The following is a 22,592-nucleotide window of genomic DNA, read 5'->3' on the forward strand; positions in this document are numbered from 1 at the left end:
GGCAGGCTATAATATTCAGCAGTTTAGGTTGCTCATCGCCAGCCGACATTGACAAGCCTCCGGGTGCAGCTTAGTAATGCCCCATGCACTCGCGCACGTGTCCTATGCACGTGGATGTGGTGGCAGCACACCTTCATTAATATGCATATGGCGCTACTACACCATTTATATGCCGCACGGCCGGCGCAGGCCTTACACCGGCCTTGCACCGAGCTTCATGAATCCAGGGGATTGTTTATATGTGATACAGAAAGTGAATAGACTTTCCTTCAGGGACAGAAAAAATGCCTTTTGAGCTGTGTCTGAAAAATAACTACTTAAGAACTGAAGAAATTACTAGAAACAGATGTAGTGAAGCATGCAAAGATTAACTTTACTCAGTAAAATGCAGACACACAAATTTGGCATTATTTATTTATGCATTCCCCGATTATATGCCTTATCTAGTTCATGGGGGAGCCTTCCTTTTCTGGCAATTGGTGGGCACAAAGCAGTGAAGATAGTCCTGGACTGGACATTCTTACTCCAGGTATTTAACATGCCATTTCAATTACTGAATACTCAGAAACATTTTGGATTTATAGCAGAAAATTGGGTTGGGAATGACCAGTGCAGTAGAATAACAAATGTGTCATGTCAATAATGTACATTGTCAGCTTCCATGGAATCAGACAAAAAAAATTATTGTAGAAGAAAAGCTCCCTGGAATCGCCAGACCTCTAAATCTCTAAATAAATTAACTGATGTCATGCAATCTTGGGGATAAGGGGAAACTTCCTTATGTCTCAGTTCCACTAATTTCAACAATAATGTTTGGACAAAAAGTGAGAATCAAATGAATAAAATTGACTATTTCTGAGATTGCTCAGTTTTATCATACTCCGGTATCCAGAATTTTTTCACATGTGATATGGAAAGTGATTTTGTAGACCTAGTACAAAGTTTCCTCTAAGTTTGGAAAAAATACATTTTGAGTTAGATGACTGTATTGTGCTTGCAGGAAAATACTGTAAACTGGTAAATTATGGAGGTGTCTTAGTCAGATAAAACAGTGTCATAATCTCAACAGTATTCAATATTTTATTATATAGCAGTAACCCATAGTTGGGTGTGGGTAATGCTGGATCTACCCATGGTTAGTGTCGTTTGGTCACGAGGGCGAAGTCAGAGTGGCCAAACAAAGTCAACCGTGGGTAAATCCAGCATTACACACACAGCCATGGATTATTATTATTATACAATGACATTATTTAAGAAAAAAAAGTTACTTACTTTTCTTAAATAATGTCTTTGCATAACTGCACTGTGGTGCTCTTCTGCTTTTTTCCCCATATAATGGGGCTTTCTTGATGTACTATGCATGCATATAGGACTTACATACCTTTCGCAGCACATCAGTGCTTTGGAAAGGAAGCCATGGAGAAAGGAAGATCGCTATTGCTTTTTTTTTTTTTTTTGAAATCCAGAACCATCCAGATTTATGAGAGAGATAGGGCAGTGAAAATACAAGGATAATCAGGTATATTTCTTTAGTTTTGTATAACGTACCTAATTATCCTTGGATTTTCTTTTCGTACCTCTTCAGATTTCAAAGTTTAGTTCATCATTTTTTTTTTAATTAAAACAACTAGAAAGCTCCATACATATATTAATAGAAGAAAGTCTGGGTGTCCAGACTTTTTTATCTTGGTGTATGCTCAATTTTACAGTGGGCATGCTGGTTGGGCTGACCAATCAGCATTTTGAAAGTTAATGGCCAGTCATTGTATAATTTATTTTATTTAATGACATTTCTTTACTGGGAAGTCCAACTGGGTGATAAAACACATTTTAGTAGAAGCCCATGAAGAAAAGCTCCAGAGAGCTAAATATCAAATAAAACACTAGTACAAATGTAATTAAAAAACATATATACATACAGTTTGGTAGTGGAATACATAGGATACAATAAAGCACAAGGAGACACAGTGATGTAAAAAATAAAATAACATTTTAAATTAAATATGACAATCAGTATATACAAAAATATTAGAAGCATAGCCTACTATGACAGGAAACAATCAAAAAAGATGATACAAGTCCCCCTTAAGAATGGGGAAAAAAGCAGGTGTTGAAAGGTACAGATAGTAAGATGAGAGGTTAGTATGAATGTGAAATATTTGTTAATGCAAATTATACAGGTGAGGTGCAGGGGCATAGTCATGGTTAGTGACAGGTGAGTAACAATGTAATGTATTTGTTACTATAGATCATACTGGTGAGATGCAGGTGCATAGCCATGGTTACTGAGAGGTTACTAACAATGTAACATATTTGTTATTATAGGTCATACTGGTGAGGTGCAGAGGCATAGCCATGGTTAGTGAGAAATTCTTTGAGAGAGTACTTAACTACATGCAGGATAGATATAGTTCTGATTGAATTTGGGATAGAGTTCCATAGTTTGGCTATGCAGTGCGAGTATAGACTTTGACCCATACTTTTATTTTGGTTTATAGATTTCAAGCAGATGTTTTGTCTTGAGTACAGAGGATGGTTTGGGAGATGAAGTACTGACAAGATAGAAGAGGAGGTTGATGGGTTATATAATATTTTATGAGTTAGAAACAGTTGCATATGAGCTAGTTGATGTGGGAGTTCTAACTAGCTGAGAACATGTAATGCAGAGCAGTGATGAGCTTTATGTGACAGATTAGCTGCAAATCTAACTATCTTATTATAGCATTGCTCCAGATGTGGTTTGAGAGATCTGGATTTTAGTCAAAATAGGTGATCCACAGAGAACAGAGAGTAAAAGATAAGTGCTAGCTTGGATGATTCTCCTAGAAGGAGTAAGAAATGTGTTCCTCTATATATCAAACCTAGCTTTTGATGAGTTACTTTTAAATATTTTTGTATCTAAAATCAAACTTTAAGTTGTCATATATGTTGACTCCAAGCAATTTGGTATGGGTCCCTATTTCAATAGCTGTATTGTTTAGAGTGGTAATATGAAAGTAACTTTAAGCTTTAGCATGGAGCATGGAACTTTGGAGTAATTTAGTCTTTTCGGATTAAGTAAATGTTGGCTTTGATGTAGCAATGGCTTGAATGAGTTGAAGGCATCTTGTGCCATGGATTGTAGTTGTAATGGGCTGTCAGATGATAAGATGAGAGTTGAGTCATTTGCATACTGAATAAGATAAGCTTGTTGAGAAGAGGTATATAGGTTATTGGTGAAAATGTTAGAGTAGTGGACCAAGAATAGAGCCTTGATGAACACCTGTTTTTAACTATGAGAAAAAGAAAGAGAGAAGAAAGCCATTTGACAGATGATCTTTCAGACAGATAGATAGATAATCATAGAAGAGTTGGTTTGGAGGCGGCCATGGTGGTGCAGCAGTTAGCATTGTCACCGCACAGCAAGAGGTTCTCTGGTTCAATCCTTGGCTGGGGTGCCTTCTGTGTGGAGTTTGCATGTCCTCCCTGTGGTTGCGTGGGTTTCCTCTGGGTGCTCCAATTTCCTCCCACATCCCAAAGACATGCTGTAGGTGGATTGGACACTCTAAATTGGCCCTAGGTATGAGTGTGTGCATGTGTGTGCCTTCTGTGGAAGGTTGGGTGCCGGGCTGGCAACTTGACAGTGTAAAACTTGACTGCCAATCATGAGCAGACAGGTGATGTGCTGTGGCTACCCCTAACCGAGAAAAGCTGAAAGAAGAAGAAGAGTTGGTTTGGAAAGGCCTAGAGAGAACATTTGAGTCTGATGTATTTCATCTGACACTGTGTCAAAGGCTTTTGAGAGATCTAGAAAAACATAAGAGAGAAACTTTCTTTGGTCTGTAGCCTTATTAATAGCACCATAAAAAATTGAAGAGACCTGCACTGGTACTATGGCCTGGTTGGTAACCATGTTGTGATGGAGTTAGGAGACCATTTTGTAAGAGCTACTGAAGGAGCTGCTTATGAATACAGTTTTCTAGAATCCTACAAATGTAGGACAAGATGGCCATTGGCCTAATGTTATGGATTTCAGAAGAGTTGTCTCCTTTATGGAGAGTAATAATAAAGATTTTTTCCCCACAAGAAAGATATGGGAAGCTTGAATCGATAAGTTGATGAGAATTGAGACTGGGTATGCAATGGAATCTGCAGTGAGCTTAAGGTACTCAGCAGGAAGATCAGGGTTTCAGTTTCTTTAGTAGCTGTCTAACATGTTGTAGAGAGAGGTTGGAGATTAAAGGCAGAGATGTCAGAGTTAGTAGAGTTTTGAGGTTGATGATTATAGGTTCATAGGTTCATAGGTTCATACTAGGCTATCTGCCCGAGGGCATTTACAAGCCTAGCCCATAGTTTTGTGGCTTACGCCACCCCTTTAGTATGGGGAACTATACCCATTATTTTGCTGTGCCTCTGTTGAGCAGTGACACTGAGGTAATCCCTGGGGTATATCTGCGATCTCCCATCCATTGGTCAAGATTTCTCTTGAACAAGGCCAGCGAGGTGCTCTGCCTCACATATACCGGGATTTTATTCCACAGCATAGGGAGTCTTTGGGTGATGAATCTATCCCTCCAGCACGCCCTATTAATAGCCGTGTCGAGGTTTACGCCTCCGCCCTTGTGGCTCTGACGGATCTAGATTTTTGAGGTGAAGCATATTCATCAAATCTGGGTTTGACATGGCCTTGTATGTTAGGCAAAGGTCACCTCTGAGCAAGCGTGCGACTGAATAGAGCTGGAGTTCTTTCAGTCGGGCAGCATAGGACAGATGTTTGAGACCCTTTATCCTTTTGGTGAGGAACTTTTGTGGCCTCTCCAGCTGCTGCAAGTGTCGGGTCAGATACATTCCGAATGGGGCATTGTACTCAATCATTGGTCTGATGAGTGATGAGTATAGGGAGACTATGACCTCCCTTGATCTAGATGAGAATCCCTTCATGATAAGGTGGGCAATGTAGAAGGTCTTCCTAACTACTTTAGCTACATGGGTGTCGAATGACAGACTACTATCAACCTGGGTCCCCAGGTCCCTGATAACTTCTTCTGTACTCAGTGGATTGCCACCTATTTGGTAGCTAGGGGTAACCTTGTTTTTCCCGAAGGGTATGACTATGCATTTAGTGGCATTTAACTTTAGGCCATGGCTCTGGCACCAGTTATCCGTTTCTGTGAGACCCTTCTGAAGGATATCTGTGTCAGATGTGTTTTCTACTATGGCGCCCAGTTTGCAGTCATCTGCAAACTTTGTCAGCCATAACCCTCCTGTGTTTGCTTGTACTTCGGAAAAGTAGATGCCAAACAAGAGTGGGCCCAGGACTGAGCCCTGTGGTACACCACTTGTGACAGGCTTTGAGTCTGACATGGCGCCAGCAACTCTGACCCTGTGGGTTCTGTCACTCAGCCAGTTTGCAACCCATCTTAAATGGTTGTAGAGAACTGGTGGTAAGAAAGGCTATGATGTCTATGAAGAGAGTATAAAATTTGGTAGCAGTTTCTGGGGGGATAAGTCCATGTATGGATTTGCTGAGTAAGAAGAGCTAGGATGAAGAATTTCTTCAGTGCATCAGGATGAAAGTTAAAAAGTCTTTGGGCAGTTCTATCTTGATGTTTTTTTAGCTGGTGGGTGATTTCTTATTTGGTGAATAGAGGCTGATGGTCACTAAAGCATTCCGGTAGTATCCCAACGTTAAGATACTTGCTGGAGTCAGAGACAAGTATCCAGTCAAGGCCAGACTTTTTTTATGATTTGTTTTGTTGATTTTAATGCCAGAAGTTCAGTATATATTATATTTGATAACCCCCTTATAAATACAAAGAGCATAATTTTTCAAATTTGACATTGAAAATGATTTCACATATAAAAAAAAATTACCTCTGAAGCCAGGAATTCATTTTAGACTATATAAGAAACATGTTGATCATCCTTTTCAAGATTTAAAGGAATGCAGTACTGAAGGTTTGGGGTACAAATACTGGAAAATGACAAATGTTGCCATGGTCATTAAATAAAGTTTTCAGAACTTTCAGCTATAATTCTCTATGTTCATTACATTTTCACAGCTAAAGAACTGTTAAGATAATTTTTGTTTAATTCTAATCTCAAATAGATATTTCACAGGGAAGTATTAAAATACACCCTTGCAGACAGAATTCCATAATAATAGTGCCACAGTTTATAAGCAGATGTCTTGAAAAATGTTGGGGTGTGGCAAAATATCAAAAATGGCAAAGAAAGATAAAAAAAAGAAGGAAATAAAGATGATTGATGTACTCTTGATAAGATGGATAGCTGCGTGGCTTACAAATAGGGCATGGCAAGTATCATACAGCAACTGGACAGGTGAAATCCTTGGTTACAGTCAGGGTCTCCCACAGGGCTCTGTCCTAGGCCTTACTTGTTTAGGTTGTATCTTTCAAACCTAACTTTTTCATCTCAAGTGTTCTTCTGCCTATATGCAGATGACCTGAAATTGGGTAAACTGATTACATGTGTTACAGATAACGCAAGTCTGCAAAATAACTTGACTAAGTTGACCATTTGGGCACAGCAGAATAATATACTGATAAATACATCAAAAACTAAGCATATGAGATTTGGGAGACATAAATTGAAAGGTGAATATTTAATACAGAACACAGCGATTGAAACTGTAGATTCATTTAAGGACCTCGGTATATGAGTAGATTCAGCTATGACTTTTTCTAATCATATCAACCAGTTGGTTAATGATCATTATAGAACTTATAGGCTGTATAAAAAGATTTATAAAGTCTACCTATGTAGAAGATTCTATAGGAATGCGAAGTGTACTAATAGGTTCTCTGACAGGGTAGCTGATGCATGGAACAGACTACCAAATTACGTTAAAGCAAGTATTAGTTTAGTTATTTTTAAGAACAGCCTGGACACTTATTATGAGAACAAGTGTTATGGTATATTGACAAGCTAGAAGGACTTTTAATGCCTGAACTTGAAATCTTTTTATGTATGTATGTAGATGCTTGCTAACTGGAGAAGAGCATAAGCCCATTTCTGGCTCAGCTTGGAAGTGTTGTCTAGTTAAATTACTTGCTCAGAGTCGTAGAGCAAGCAAATTGAAGCTGTGGGAATCAAACCCAGGAGTGCTGCAGGAGAAAGAAAGAATGATTGAAAAACACACCAAGTCTGCATGTTTCTTCTTTGAAAATGTTTTTGTCAAATTTACAGGAACAGAAAACTCCACTGAAATGTATTATGAGAATTTACTTTAGTATGTAGACAGCTCTGGAGGAAATAAAATGTATTTAGTTTATTCTAAGAAGGAAAACAGTGTCACAGTTTTAAATGGTGATTGTGTAAATGCAAAATGATGAGTAGAGATGCAAGACAGTTTTCAAACAAAGTGTATGCCTTCCAGCATCCACACATATTGGAATGGCTGGGGACGGTCAGTTACTGTCAAGGTCATAGCTATACCTCTCAATCTGTCTGGTCATAGCTATTCCTCACAATGTGTTTGAGTAAGAATTCTTGACAAAACCAGCAATAATGATGTGAGAAAGGCCCAAACCCAGGGACAGATTTTAAATATTTCTCTTATGAAAGTTGCTGGAATAACAGGTTTTACACAAGTATATATTTTCCAAAGGATGTGAAAACTGAAACTTAAAAAATTGTCAGTATTTTGTGAAATTAATTGTCAATGATTTGCCAGAAAGCAATGCATTTTGTAAGGAACAGAATATAAGGCAAAAATATGGACATTCTGTAAAATTCTGGACAGTTGACAGGTATGTTCACTGCTGTATGATAGACTTAAATAATAGATGGAGAAGAAAGCTGGATGGTGGTCTGTCATCTTGTTGCTAATGGCATGTGTTTTTGTTAGCAGTTACAGAAAGGATATGTTTTATTCAGGGTGACTATCACACTGGTCACCCATTAGAAGTCAGGTGCTGAGGCTGTAATCCTGGTTGACTGAAAATCTCTTTTTTTTGTATTGTGGATGTATATGCTGGCTGAAAGAAATGTGGTGGGATGATGGAGAATTTTATTAGCTGACATGAAACTGCATTGTTTGCTTAAAATATATATTGTGTAATGCATGAAATGAAAATTGTTTGCTATGCTTTGTTTTCTTTTCTATTATTTATGTCATTGTATATATATCTATGCCACTGTCTACAATGAAAGAATTTAATAAAGGTGTTAAAAATAAGAAGACAGCTTTTTTTTATTATTTATCGTATCAGGCCTTGGAAGATTGAGTGCCTCACTATATACAGGCATAGGAAATTGGTCATATGGGCTGACCACTCCCAGGATCATTGTATGATAAATGTCAGCATTGGGGGAAATGTAGCCTTATAAATCAGTATTTTTAAACTACTGCCTCTTCCATGCAGCCAGAGTGAGAACCAAGCACCAGTGCTGGTTGATAGTCTGCTTATCTGCCCCCTAGAGGCCAAAAAAACTCTCCTCCCTAAGATTCAGTAATCATGACATCCTCCCTTTACCTAGTTATGGGAATTTGTCTGTTTACCTTATATTATAATATTAATGTATAGGGAAGTAGGATGACAGATGTTTTGTGTTTTTTTTCCTTGGAGTGGAACAAAGAAGAATTTTACAAGCTTCAAAATGCTTTCAATATTAATGCTAATATTTTGTCCTTTACTATAGGAGATTAATGTGAAACATTTCATTTTTTAGATTTATCTATTAGTCTTGACAAGGTTAACCATTGTTTTCAGAGTAGGAGTTATAGAAAAGATACTTCTGTAAATAATTATTTGCATCAAAATATCCAAAATCTGTTTCACATGAAAAAGAATATAGTAAGTGGGTAGTTTATAAGACTGGGTAGATTGACTAGTGATGATAAAGTATTTGAGTTTAAAGTCACAATTCTTAGAAGGTTATTTTTGAAAAGAGGATATCAAGCTAATATTTGGACAGCATTATCTCAGAAGTTAAGAATTATAGGTGAGTTATGTTTAAATTAATTTTGAGAAATGGACTTTTGGAGTTTAAAACAGAGAACAAATTAACATTTTTATAGTAGAGCTTTTCCCCTTCCTATTTCCATTGACAATAATGTTATTAAGAACATTTTGGAAGATAACTGGAAAGCTATATTATGTAATGACTATCTTAAATATGTGGGTGATAGACTTTCTTTTACTGTTAAAACTCTCCAAAAGAGTTATTTGTCGGCCATTAAAAACAAGAATTTCAACAACATGTTAGCAAAGTATACTGAGTGTTAGTGGTTTTAAGAAATATGCTTTTTTCTATTAGGTGGTGAAAAATAAATTTGATTCAATGTGATTTTAAAATACAACTTTACTGCAAGGAAGCAACATGGCAAATTTATTTGGCTGCAGATAAATTACCAGGACATAATGATTATATCAACACTAATGTTTTTTTAAAGACACAAAAGTTATAAAGTAGAATATTTTTTGAGAGCTTATTTTTTTAATGAACTCTGCATTGTTAAATTGTATTGTCAAATAATGGTATTTTATCAGATACTGTCTTTTTAAAACAACATCAATTTATGATTCCACAAAGATGATTACATGTTATAACAGAGGGTTATTTAAGACGATACTTTAAAATTGTTAGTATATTTTATTTTATTTATTTCATTTATTTTACATTTGTTGACCGGGCTAGTCCAGCTGGATATATGTCCATTTTCAGTGGACGTTCTTGTTACTAAAAGAACAAAAGCACTAAGTTGTTTTGCAAAGTTTTCTTTTTTATCTGAATGTTTTTTTTTTCTGCAGTGTTTTTGTTTTGAGGTACATTCAAATATCCTACTTATTTCATCTGAGTTTTATATGAAAGAATGCTTTCTTTATTTTAGAGTCAAAACACTGGCAAGCAAGGCAACTGCCTGTATGCAGATATTGGGAGATGGCTTTATATGGGGAATCTGGCATTTTAACTGGCACTTAAGGTTTAATTAGTATTTCCTTTTCCACTTACAAATATTGACACTGGTGGAGCAGATATCTGCTAGTATCAAAAATTGTGTCTGACTGTATGAGGTTGTAAATGTGTGTGTGTGTGTGTGTGTGTGTGTGTGGAGGGGGGTGTTTAGAAACCGAACTCATAAACATAACTGATATTTGGTAACAGACAGATTGGCATTCCTGGTTATATAACTGTTCTAACCCTGCAAGCTCTTGAAGGACAGACATTCAAATCCAAAATCTATCACAGGTCTCTAGAAGAATTGCTTTCCCTTCCCTTCTCTGTATTCAAAAATAAATATTCTCTCTCTCTCTCTCTTACATACATACACACACACACAAACACACACACACACACACACACACACACACACACACACACACACATATATAAAAGAGATGTCCAAAATATCAAATGTCCTAAATGTTGACTTTGGTTTTATCAATACACTTTGGTCAACAAAACAGATGATTAATCTCTGGGGTTGGGGAATAACCACATTCTCCTGGTGATTGTGTAATCATGGTGATGAAATAAATAGCATCAATATTTTGTCTGTTCAGATGTCTAATACTACACTTTATATATATATATATATATATATATATATATATATATATATATATATATATATATATATATTATAGGTTCCTGTCAAACACTCAAACTATCAAAAGTTAGAGCACTTGAAATACTAGCTTAATTGTTTGAAACATTTGAACTTTGTTGGTATTTGATTGTGCAAGATCACTCTGCATTGGAGTCTGTGAAATTGCCTATTCCCCACTGTAGTGCAGTCACAGAGTTGCTATATCTATATATGTTGCAGTGGGTGTGGGGGTACAGAAGGGCTTGTCCTTCTGCAAAAAAAAATATTTTTTAAAAATTGTTTTTCATATCTTTTAGATTCAATAATTTTTTGATGTCAAAGTGCTAAAACATTTGAGAGTTCAAGCAATTGAGGTGTGTGTGTGTTGTGTGTGTGTGCGTGTGTTGTGTGATATATCACAGCATGCACTTCATCATGTGTGGAAATGCTGGTGTTTTTCATTGGCTGTGCAGTTGGTCATATTATCTACAGTAGGTCAGCTGTAACATAATTCCAGGGCTTTTCCCCTTTCTTCAAGTTTGTGCATCCCAAAGTTAGTATTTTTAAATTCTGGTGGTGTGTCAGTAGAGCCCCCATTTCAGGTTGTGGTAGGGTGCAAATATAGCCTATTTGTTTACATTTATGGTTACTTTTTTCATTGATTTTAGTGGTGATTAATGGTATGCACTGATGAGTTTGTTCGATGTTATGTGTTTCAAGTCAAACTCAGACAATTATTATACACATACATACACACACACACACACACACACACACACACACACACACACACACACACACACACACACATATATATATATATATAAAACAGCAACATGCACATGAAAGACAGAGTTAGTGAATTACAAGTACATTAAAAGAGTTTGGTAATAATTTTGTAAACTGATCAGGAAGGTCATGCTAGCAACAACTAATGAGACTGAAAATTTTGAATTATAGCTGAATGGATTATAGTACATTTAAATTAATGTGGTTGTAAAGACCAATATATTCAAGCCAAAGGCCAACAGGGCTGCCTGAGAGTGGTTTAGAGTGGTCTGTCCTGGCCTTCCAGCATTAGGTGCACCACAGAAATATAGACCACCTTCTGATATAGCTCCTGCACCTCCTGACATGGCCCCTGGAGTCACACAACCAGCAAGCTCCAATCACTCGCTCAAAGAAGGACCAATCAGTCCATAATAATGACTACCAGATAAGAAGGCTATATGAATTTTGAACAAAGGAATAAACAAAAAAAATGTGAGATTGTAGCGATGAGATGCATTTCCATAATTCCAGTTCTGGTGTAATTTTCTCAACTCAGCTCAAATCAACTCATTTATTGATTCAGTAAACATTTTGGTATATCAGCCAATTTTATATAATTTGTATCTCACTGGGTTTATCATTATATTATTCACTTACTTAGTTCTTGACTCAGCAAATGTGCTGCACCAGATTAGCACATCACTACTCTTCAACCTCCTCCTCCACGGTCAACTCCCGCCATATCCTCCTCCTACCTGTACTGTAACTCACCCCCATTATGCTCCTTCACATTGTTACCTCTGTCTTCTGTTTAACTCTAACTCTCTCACAACTGTACCTCTTATAAGAAATATTGCTTTCTAATGAAAGCAGCAACAATATGGCTGTCTGTATACTTCATCAAATTTGAAATGCAGATTTCCCTCTTTTGAAAAATATTGTAACGACTATTGTATATTATTGCCTTTCAAATATTTACTTAGTTTACATATTCAGTTTGGTAACCGGGATAGAGCACTGATCCAAGCAGACCTATTTCAGTCTCAGCCATGTTAGTGTCTGTTACCATTGTTTGTACATTGGAGCACTTCTCCCCTGCCTTCGCTGAAAATAGGTCCTGTGCCCATTTGGACTTTCCTGATAAACAAAAGCAATAAATAAATATATTTTGTGACAAGCTTATCATCCACATGTACATTTTTACTGGGGCTTCAAGATTCAGGAGACTTTCTATTACAACTGCAGCTTTTAGAATTTTTTTCTGCCTTTTTTTTCTGAGTTCCATTTGCAACAGCAATTTCTCTAGCTTTTCATGTCATCGGTCCCAGAACTGGATTTTCACATCAAGTATAGTCAAATAAGTAAAGTTTCCATTTTGTTTTGTTATTTCCTACTCTGGTTAATACACTGCTGTTTTTTTTTTAATTTCTTTATCCTGTAGATCTCAACATAAAAAATAAATCTGAGATCACAAGCTCAGACTTGTAATCCTCCCTTCCTATAATTGAAACCAAAGTGTAAAAAGACCACATAGACAAGCCATTAAGTAAAAAACTGCAAGAAAACCCCAGCTAAACTAGACTTTTTACTGTGTGTTACCTTAAACCTCCTGTAATGGAGGCCTATGGGAAATATGCAAATGACCCATTAAGAACATCAAGTGTTTCAGCTACATGGCTTCTGAACGTCCATGCCTTTTTCACTTTTTAAGTCTTTATGGTTACAGTCAGGCCAATAAAGCCAAACCCACTGTGGACATGCTGAAACAACTGATGTCCTTAAGGGGTCATTTGCATATATCCCATAGGAGTCCATTACAGGAAGTTTAAGATATCACACAGTGAAGAGTCTAGCTTGTCTAGGTTTTTCTTGCAGCTCTTCCTACACCTGGTCTTGCTGTTCCAAGGATCACAGTTGCATTCTTTGGACTTTCAGCAAGCACCCCAGATGCTCTTTAACAGCAGGCCACTGCCTAACTATTCCTGGGACCTCCCTTAATTAATTCACTGCCTCCAAAAGAAACATGCTTAATAGAATCCTGTGATATGTAAAGATGTGTCAAAGGCTAGTGCATAGTAGAAAGTTTTACTTGCTATAAAACTATTTTCCATTTGACAACTGATGGGCTGCAGTCTGTGGCCACTGCTCTCAGCCTTCTCTACAAATACAGAGACATGAAGCATTATGAAATCTGCTCATCTACACATCATGTCAGGAGGTAAGACACTACAGGATATGCATGTCAGCAAACTGTGTCACGATATTGCTAGTGAGCTTTGCTCTTCCAAATCACTGCACCCCCCCCCCCGAAAATAAAAAAAAAAACATTTTGGTGCTTTTGTAGTGCAATACATCTTAATATACCTGAGAAATATGCATGGAACAGAAGCTTTCTGACAGGTATTGCAGAGCACGAATGAGGTATAAGTGAATACAGTATATAGGGTACAGTTTACCATAAAAGGAATGAGTAGTCAGTAAATTGCTTTGGCATTATTCCCAGTTAAGCCACCTTTACACAAAGAATGAGTGCGTATTCTGAATCACAAACATAGTTCAGTAATTCTTTGTTCAAGAGCATTGCTACAATAGGTGGCCAAAACCAGATAAAATATTCGTCATAATGCAAAACAGACTTTGTTTCTGTATTTAGCAGTAGGTTCATACTGACCTCCAGAATGAAGCCCAAGCTGTCAGCATGACTTTACTTAGCAGCAAGATGATTTCCAGTCTAGGAAAGCTTATAGGCTATTTATTTTGCACTCTCAGTGGATGCATGTTGTAAATTTTTGTATAGTTCAAGGCAAGATTTTAGTGCTTGATTTCTTTTTTTTTTTTTTTTTAACAGACGTCACACCAGATTCGCAGTAAACATGGGTCTATATTATATATTCGAAGCTTCAAAATTTCAAACCTCATATGTTTGACAGGTTCTGTTTGTGGAATGGGGTTTATGGACGTTTGACAACATATGAGCGAAACTTGAATCTTCGAATATATAATAAAAACATAAAAAGAAAAATACTTACCTTAATGCTCTCAGCAGGGGGGCAAGCCCCCCTGCACCCCCACACCCCCCTACTTAAATATATCAACTTTGAGATGCACTTCAGTGCAGAAAAGGGAAATTTTCCCATTCTGTGTGTATGGAGCCATTGCCTTTGACCTTCAAACTTTTCAATGTTTGATCATATGGTGTCAACCATATGACATTCGAACTTTGAAACTTTTGATAATTTAATAGGGCCCTGTAAACATAATACAGGTGTCACATATATAGAAGTACAAAGGAAGGAATATGACTGATTTTGCAAAGAACAAAAAAATTCCATATTTAGTATCTGATTTGTCTCTCATCTAAGGTTCATAATAATAGTTACACAACTTCCAAGAGCTGCTTCAATCAATACTCACATATATGATCAAAATACAGAAGAGTTACACTGTTGCTATTGTTGGTCTCGGGGTATGATTCTTGGTTAGGGTGTGAGAGATCTTGGGTTTAAATCCTGGACAAGCCCAGTGTTAAAGGGGGAAGGGTTGCTGGTTATTGACTAGTCTTGTAATGGCTGGCAGAGTGATAACCTCATATTTACCAATAAACATAATTCGTTGCAGAATAATCTTCAATGGAATGGAAGTAATATAGCTCCATATTCCAATTATCAGTTTTATGCAGTTCAGGGTTGTAAGGTGAGGGGAGCTACATCTGGCAATTGTGTCTCTCAATGGGTGCAAGGCACACAAAAACAAATCCCTGATAAGCCACTAGTCTGTCATGGGATGCAGGCACATGAACAGTTTATAGGAGTACCAATTCATCTTATGATAGGTCCCAGAACACATTAAAAACATCTGCATTGTCCTATCCTTCTGTAACCTGAAGAGTGTATTACAATCGCTGCTGGTGAAAGTGACTCACAACAGCTTTTATGGCAGGGATATTTCTTGGTTATATTGCAGAATACTACATCCTGGTATTATGGCAGGCACAGAGAAAGAGAAAATGCATCTCCCCACAAAAGACACCTAAGCCAAGAACTGAACTGAGGAACCAAAAGCTGTGATGTAACCATGCTAACCTGGCTGTGGAACTTCACTTTTATTCCTTCCCTGTAAATAAACAATCAACACCACTCCTGCATTACATCACTTAACAGAAAGTGTGTAAAATGACCTTAAATATTTGTATGTTTAACTTTAGCCTTTGTATGTTTTAATTTACTGATGTACACATAATTTAATAAAGCTAGTAAGAATAGTTAAATTACCAAGGACAGAAGCGACCTGAAACTTATGATTTGACTCACACTGGAGCAGCGGTATGGCAGAGTACAGTACTAGTAAGTCAAATTTCACTTATAGATCCAGCAGGATATCGTACATGAAACTGATTTGCTCTTTAGTTATGTCCCATTTCATCAAAATAAATAAATAAGAAAAGTTAGTCAAGGATGATGTATGCAGAACCACTCCCCAGTCCTCCTATTGATGGTGTTCCACCAACTCCCATCCACTTGCTTAGCACAACCTACTGCTAAGTCGCACAGTCTCAGCCTATATTATACTTTTTAATGGTACATGGCTTTGCTTATGTGAATCATGAAGATTCTATCAGCCAGGCTAGTAACACATGACCAGGAAGGGGAAAAGAAGGTCAGGCAAGGGAAGAAGGACTAAGATAGAGGGCTATCTCTGCTCCCTCATTAAGACAGCAGCCACAAGTGTAATAGTGGCCCTTTCTGGGGACCAGGGGCTGTCCTTGTGTGACTGATGAAACGGAAATGCATGTCTGCAACAATGGAACATGCCTGTGAAGTGTTCCACATTACGGGGAACGTACCTCATTTTGTGTCTAAACAGTTCATGTCCCTCAAAGTTCCACATTGAAAGGATCTGTCACGCATTCACTGTTAGGAATTTTTTGAACTGATATCCTTGGTAAATAGAAATAAATTATATTAATTCGCTATAGGATCTTTTTTACAGGTAAAACCAGTATATTTTAACCAGATCTTTCTAGTTGTTAGTAAGCTGTTAGTATGTGTACCACATTTTGTACCTTTGTTCCACATTATGAGGACTAGTGTTCCTCATTTTAGAGATGGAAGGTTGAAAGCTCTGCAATGGAGTAACAGTGCTGTGCATGGGAGTCCAAATGGGTCATTTACATTTCTCTCTAGCACTCATGGATAGAGCCACAGAAAGAAACAATTCTGTCCTTCCTTCTGCATGGCAGTCGCTGCTTGCTTTCCTCAGTCCCAACCCCACCCCAGTCTCTATCTGCTCCTCTCAGTCCCACTCCCTACCCAGTCCCTGCCTGCTATTCTCAGTTTTACCACCTCCCCAGTCCCTGCCAGCTCTCCTCATTCTTGCCCCTTCCCCGTCACTTCCTGCAGTAATGGTCCCATCCCCTTCCTCAGTCACTGCCTGCTTTACTCAGTCCCACCTCCTCCCCCAGTTACTAACTGCAGTTTGCAGTCCCACCTCCTCCCTGAATCACTGTCTGTTATCTTCAGTCTCATTCCTCCTCCAATCATTGCCTGCTTTCCTTGGTGCCACCTCCTTTCCCATGATGGAATTCTTACTATACAGTAGATCTTCGCTACTGGGAAGGGCGATACTCATCAGGGTGATGCAAATGTTGGCAGGGTGGATGGTGGAGAATATGGATCAGGAGAAGAAGAGAGAAGCCTTCTTGAAGCTGAAGAAGCCACAATAACACACATTAAAAAACTGAGCTGAAGTTTTTTGCCAGAAGTGACTCATAGAGAAGTATAAATGGGTTCACTGCATGCTCCTCCATTACATGCATGTATTTCTGTTGTAACTATTTTCACTACCAATGCTGGACGGTCTGGTAGTGACAATGCTTGTGGTACTTTGCATGGGAAAAAGAGACTGAACACTACTGGTATTTTACTTTGGTCCACCATTGCCCAACATCCCTTAAAGAACAGTAGATATTCCATTCCTCTGCATTTGTATGCATATTTAGTCCTTTTTTATTTCAAGATTGCCTGTAGTTTTCTTCCAAAACGTTTATCAGGTCATGTTCTGAAATGCCTGATAAATGTGATGTCCTTGCCCTGTCATCACACTAACAGTGTTATGTGTCATATATGGGCAGGACTTGTACCACTTACTCTAATGATTCCACCTCTGTAGTTTGGTGAATCAGCAGCATGCTTTGTGAGATTAACTGCAGCACAGCACAGTGCTACAATGTACTGTTATATCAATTCTCTCTGTCATATTGGGGAACATAGTATCATATGTATGGCACATTCAAGATCAATGCTAGAAGTCTAAACTTCAAAATGCACTCTCGAGGCACACCTAAAAATGGAGAACATCGATATCTGTGCAGTAACTAAGACCTGGTTCTAGGCTCCAGAGAGCACCCCTGCAATACCAGGCTACAACTCTTACCACACTTTTCAGCCACCAAACCAAGATTGAAACACTAAAGGTGGAGGAGTGTCCATATTCACCAAGGATATTCACACCTCCAGGCTAGTTGCCCAACACAATGCATCTGAAATTCTCCAGGTGCAACTAACACTAGGTAAGACTACAATCCAAATTGTAGCTTGCTACAGATCCCCCACCATGCCCCAAGATTCTCACTACACCTTTCTAAACATACTGTAAAATATTAAGATACAACCAAACACCCTAATACTGGCTGATTTCTGCTACCCTGCCATTAACTGGGAAAACTACTCTGGTACCAACACCTTTTCCCAACAGTTCTTGGAATTCATAAATTCCAATGCACTGGATCAACTAATGCATTGTCCCATCAGGGGCTCCAATATCCTAGACCTGGTCATTATCGACATGAGAGATAGATGCTCCACACTAATGGTCACCCCCTCATCGGTCAGGTCTGACCATAAGCTAATCACCCTTGACACCCACATCCCACCCCCACCCCCCAGTAAGGAAACCTCTGCAAAAAACTTATCCAAAGCCAACTTCATGCTACTCAAGTCAGAAGTGACAAACTTCATGATACCCATGCAGACGGGAACTGAAAGTTCGACTGCTGAATCCTACACTAAGGCACTGTACGAGCATATTCACTCGTGCATGAATCATGCCATCCCAAATACAAGACTCTCTCCTCCAAAAAAAGAAGCCTATCTGGTGGTCCTCTGCCATAAACAAACTATACAACAGAAGGAAGAAACTGTTTCAGAAAAGAGGAAAATCCCAAGATACAAAAAACTCCCTTACCAGCCTCAGTAAGAAGCTGAGATCCCTCATAAAATCCTGCAAAGCAAGTTACGAAAACAAAATTGCTAAAGATTCCAGACACCCACAAGGCATTCTATAGTTATGTCAAAAATCTAAATGGCATTGCTTAGATCTGCTCTGAGCTACAACAGAATGGCATTAAATATTCTGATCCTGAGGATATTGCCAATATCCTGGCAGATCGATTTAGTGCCACCTTCACCACCCCTCTCACCCCCTAAAGGGCCCATCTCAATACCAACAGGTTGCCAATTTACAGTAATCACGGCCACACAGGTAGAAACCACACTCTCCAAAGCTAAGAATACAGCATCCATGGGACCAGATGATATCCCAGGCTGTGTACTACATGAACTGCAAAATGAACTGGCACCTCACCTAAGTGTCATGTTTAATCATAGCCTCAACTCAGGGTTTGTGCCCACTGAGTGGCACACAGCTTCAGTTATCCCACTCCACAAAGGGGGATCCACCTTGGATCCCAGGAACTACTGTCCCATCAGTCTGACAAGCCTGATCTGCAAGGGCATGGAATGCATTATCATGGAACTTATAAACAAAGACATTGGCAACCTTCAAACAATGGACCCCACCCAGTTTGGGTTCGTGAAAGGCTGATCGTGTCTCCTGAACATGATTGACATCTTCAAATCAGTCTCCAGAGCTGTGGATGAGGGTAAGGAGGTCCACACAGCCTATCTGGCCTTTGACACCATCCCCCACTCTGGAATCATAGATAAACTTACTAAGCTGGGCATAAATCCCTACGTCACTTGATGGGTTGCCAACTGGCTTATTGACAGAACACAGATTGTAAAAGTAGCCGACTCCAAATCCATCTCCAGACAGGTGACAAGTGGAGTACTTCAGGGTTCAGTCCTGGGACTGCTCTTGTTCAGCATCTACTTCTCTGAAGTACAGGCCAACACTAAGGGACTCTGGCTAACAAAGTTCACAGATGACTGCAAACTGGGAGCCATTATTGAATCCCCAAATGATGTGGATATTCTACAAAAGGGCCTTACAGAAACCGATGCTTGGTGCCAGAGCCATGGGCTCAAGCTTAATGCCAAGAAATGTATAGTTATCCTATTTGGGAAAAAGCATGTACTCATGAATTACCACATAGATGGCAGTACACTAAATACTGAAAGTGTAATGAGAGACTTAGGGACACAGGTGTACAGTAATCTCACCTTCGATAACCACATCGCCACAACAGTCAGGAAATCCTTCTATGTGGCACACCTCATCACTAAGGGCTTTTCATCCAGAAAAAAGGAGGGCATTGTCCCACTGTACTCATCCCTTATTAGACCCATTATAGAGTACAACGCCCCATTTGGTATGTACCTCACAAGACATCTGCAACAGCTGGAAAGGCCACAGAAATACCTCACTAAAAGAATCACAGGCCTAAAGCAGATGCTCTATGCTGACCATCTATGCTGACCATCTAAAAAAAAACTCCAGCTATACTCTATGGCATATCGTCTACTCAGAGGTGATCTCTGCTTAACGTGCAAGGCCATGTCAAACCCTAAGCTGTTGGACATGCTCCACTTAAAGAAATCCCAATCCGCAGAGCCACACACTCCAAGGATCTAAACCTTGTCATCACAATTAACAAAACATGCTGGAGGGATAGGTTCCTGACCCAGAGACTCCCCATACTCTGGAATAGACTGCCCATACATGTCAAGCAAAGCGCCTCCTTAGCCCTCTTCAAAAGGAACCTTGACAATTGGATGGGAGGTAGGAAATTCACCTCGGAGATCACATCAGTCACCCTGCTAGACAGGGGTCCAGGGAAGTAAATACTGTGGGAAGAAATATCCAGGAAATTGTTATGGCTAGGCTTGTATAGGCCCTAGGGCCGATAGCCTAGTACTAACTTATGAACCTATGAATCAGAATGCAAGTGCACGATATTTTCAAAGTATTTATTCCTCATTCAGTGCAGGTGCAAATTGAAGTAAACAGACCAAAAGATATGAGCATGTGAACATGTGTACGCACACACACACACACACACACACACACACACACACACACACACACACACACACACACACACACACACACACACACACACACATACACAGACACACTAACCAGTTTCTTGCTGGTTTCAGATGTATCAACCATCCATCACATGAAGAAAGCATTTCCATCCAGAAGGACGACTTCACCATTGAGGTCTATCCTCCCACTGTACCGATCACCCGGACATGTTGTTATTACTAATATCAGCCTAATTTTTAGATTGTTGTCCATTTTCCCTCATCTCACATCAATCTATGCACCTGCATTTACAGTATTGTGCTTGTACTAATCTAATATCCAGACTCCAACATGTTTTATTTTATTGAATTGCAGTTTACTATTATCTGTCATTTCCACAAAATCGACAAAACTACTCTCTTTCTCTAGTAAATCATTTTCTCATCCTGTTCGAGTACTACATTTCTTGCTGCTCTGAGTGTAAGGACAGTGTTCATTAACTGAAACTTTTGAACACAAATTTATCACTGGTCATGTTCATACTGTGCATTTCAGAAGCTACTGCCCACAGTCTCAGATCCTTAAGCACCCTACCCCCCTCCAGCAGTGACCATGTGATCTAGTTCAAGAGCTTTCAAGCTATTATGGTCATCTGCATTAACCATAATTTCAGAACATCTGTAAGATGCCTCTTTTCCAGTTTATTCACTGCCTTGTCAATAGTTCATCTCTCTCTCTCAGCAACAGCAATAAAAAACTATATGGAAGCAATGCAATATTATTTACAACACAGGTAAAGCTAAACAATACTCACCTGTTAAATGAATATGAACATTGAATGAAACACAGGAAATGATCCTGTAAGGCAGTCAAGAGTGCTCTGAGCATGAGACCTAAGAATCCACTAGAATGGCCGTAGCCTCCTATATACACCGTTAAATGGCTTGACTTCTTAAGATGCAATTCTGAGGGTTAATCACTACAGGTTTGCAGACTACATGTTTCTGTCTGGATGTGTGACACTTGGTCATTTAATACCTTTTATAGTACTTGTTATCTGACTATGGCCATGTACATTACAGCATTTGTAGTAGCATGCTGTGCTTAAATACTGCATAGAACTCAAATGACAATGGGGCATTTCAAAGCAGCATAATCTTCCTAGAGAAATATATAAGTTAAACAAATAGCAATCAAAATGCAATACTTTGTCTGGTTTTCTCATTTCTCAGACATTGACTGCCAAACCACAAACTCTAATGTTTGGCCCATGAAGGAACACCCACTGTTTGCTAATACCTTGGATTGTCCGTTTAAAAAAGGCCTTGCATGCCTCACAGGAAGCTACACCATAATGGTATCCAGATGCAATATCTCCGCAGACCAGACATAGCCGTTTGGGAATGGAGTTCAGCATGTATTCGCACTTGGCTGGAGAATCATCCATGAGTGTATTTGAGCAGTCTTCATATCGCTTGCGACATGAGCTGGCCCCTAAAATGCTGCCATTAAACATAGGAGGAGAGTCCATGCCATTAGCGTGTCCAGTCAGAGTGATACCATAGCTGCCACTGGCATCTGATGACCCACTGGGACTGTGGTGGCTGACTGTGTCAACAACAGAAGAAGGGCTAGATGGTTCTGTTTTGATGAATGACCCACAGGAGGTGAGATGCCGCTCTTCTGCAGTCATTCTGCTTAGTAACCTAATAAAAAGAGGAAAGGTGACTGTCAACATCATTTTGTATCAGTGTTTGACATCTTATAACATTACTAACCTAGAAATCTGCAAAAACCTGCAAGGAATGGCATTCAATGAATACCAAGCCACTGTAATGTTTTGAGACACAGTTCCATAGTACCCAAGTCTATACCATTACTCAAGACAACATCCTAGAGAATTTCAAATTTTTATGACTTTGATAACAGTATAAAGTATGAAGCCAACAGAAATAGTAGTAAATAATGGACGCATATGCTTTTCTACAAACCTGGTTACAGTGCACAGCCTGAATATATA

General features: G+C 38.8%; 1 protein-coding gene across 1 annotated transcript in view; it reads right to left on the reverse strand.

Moving 5' to 3' along the window:
• Window positions 1–21,800: 21,800 nt before the first annotated feature.
• Window positions 21,801–22,592, reverse strand: part of ESRRB (estrogen related receptor beta) — a 144,036-nt gene continuing 143,244 nt past the window's right edge. The window contains exon 3 of the mRNA XM_044073463.1: window positions 21,801–22,278. Coding sequence (XP_043929398.1) covers window positions 21,801–22,278 — 478 coding nt within the window. The remainder of the gene's footprint in view (window positions 22,279–22,592) is intronic.

Source organism: Protopterus annectens, chromosome 6.part0 (genome assembly GCF_019279795.1).
Source record: "Protopterus annectens isolate FY-2018-M chromosome 6.part0, PAN1.0, whole genome shotgun sequence".
Classification (NCBI taxonomy): domain Eukaryota; kingdom Metazoa; phylum Chordata; order Ceratodontiformes; family Protopteridae; genus Protopterus; species Protopterus annectens.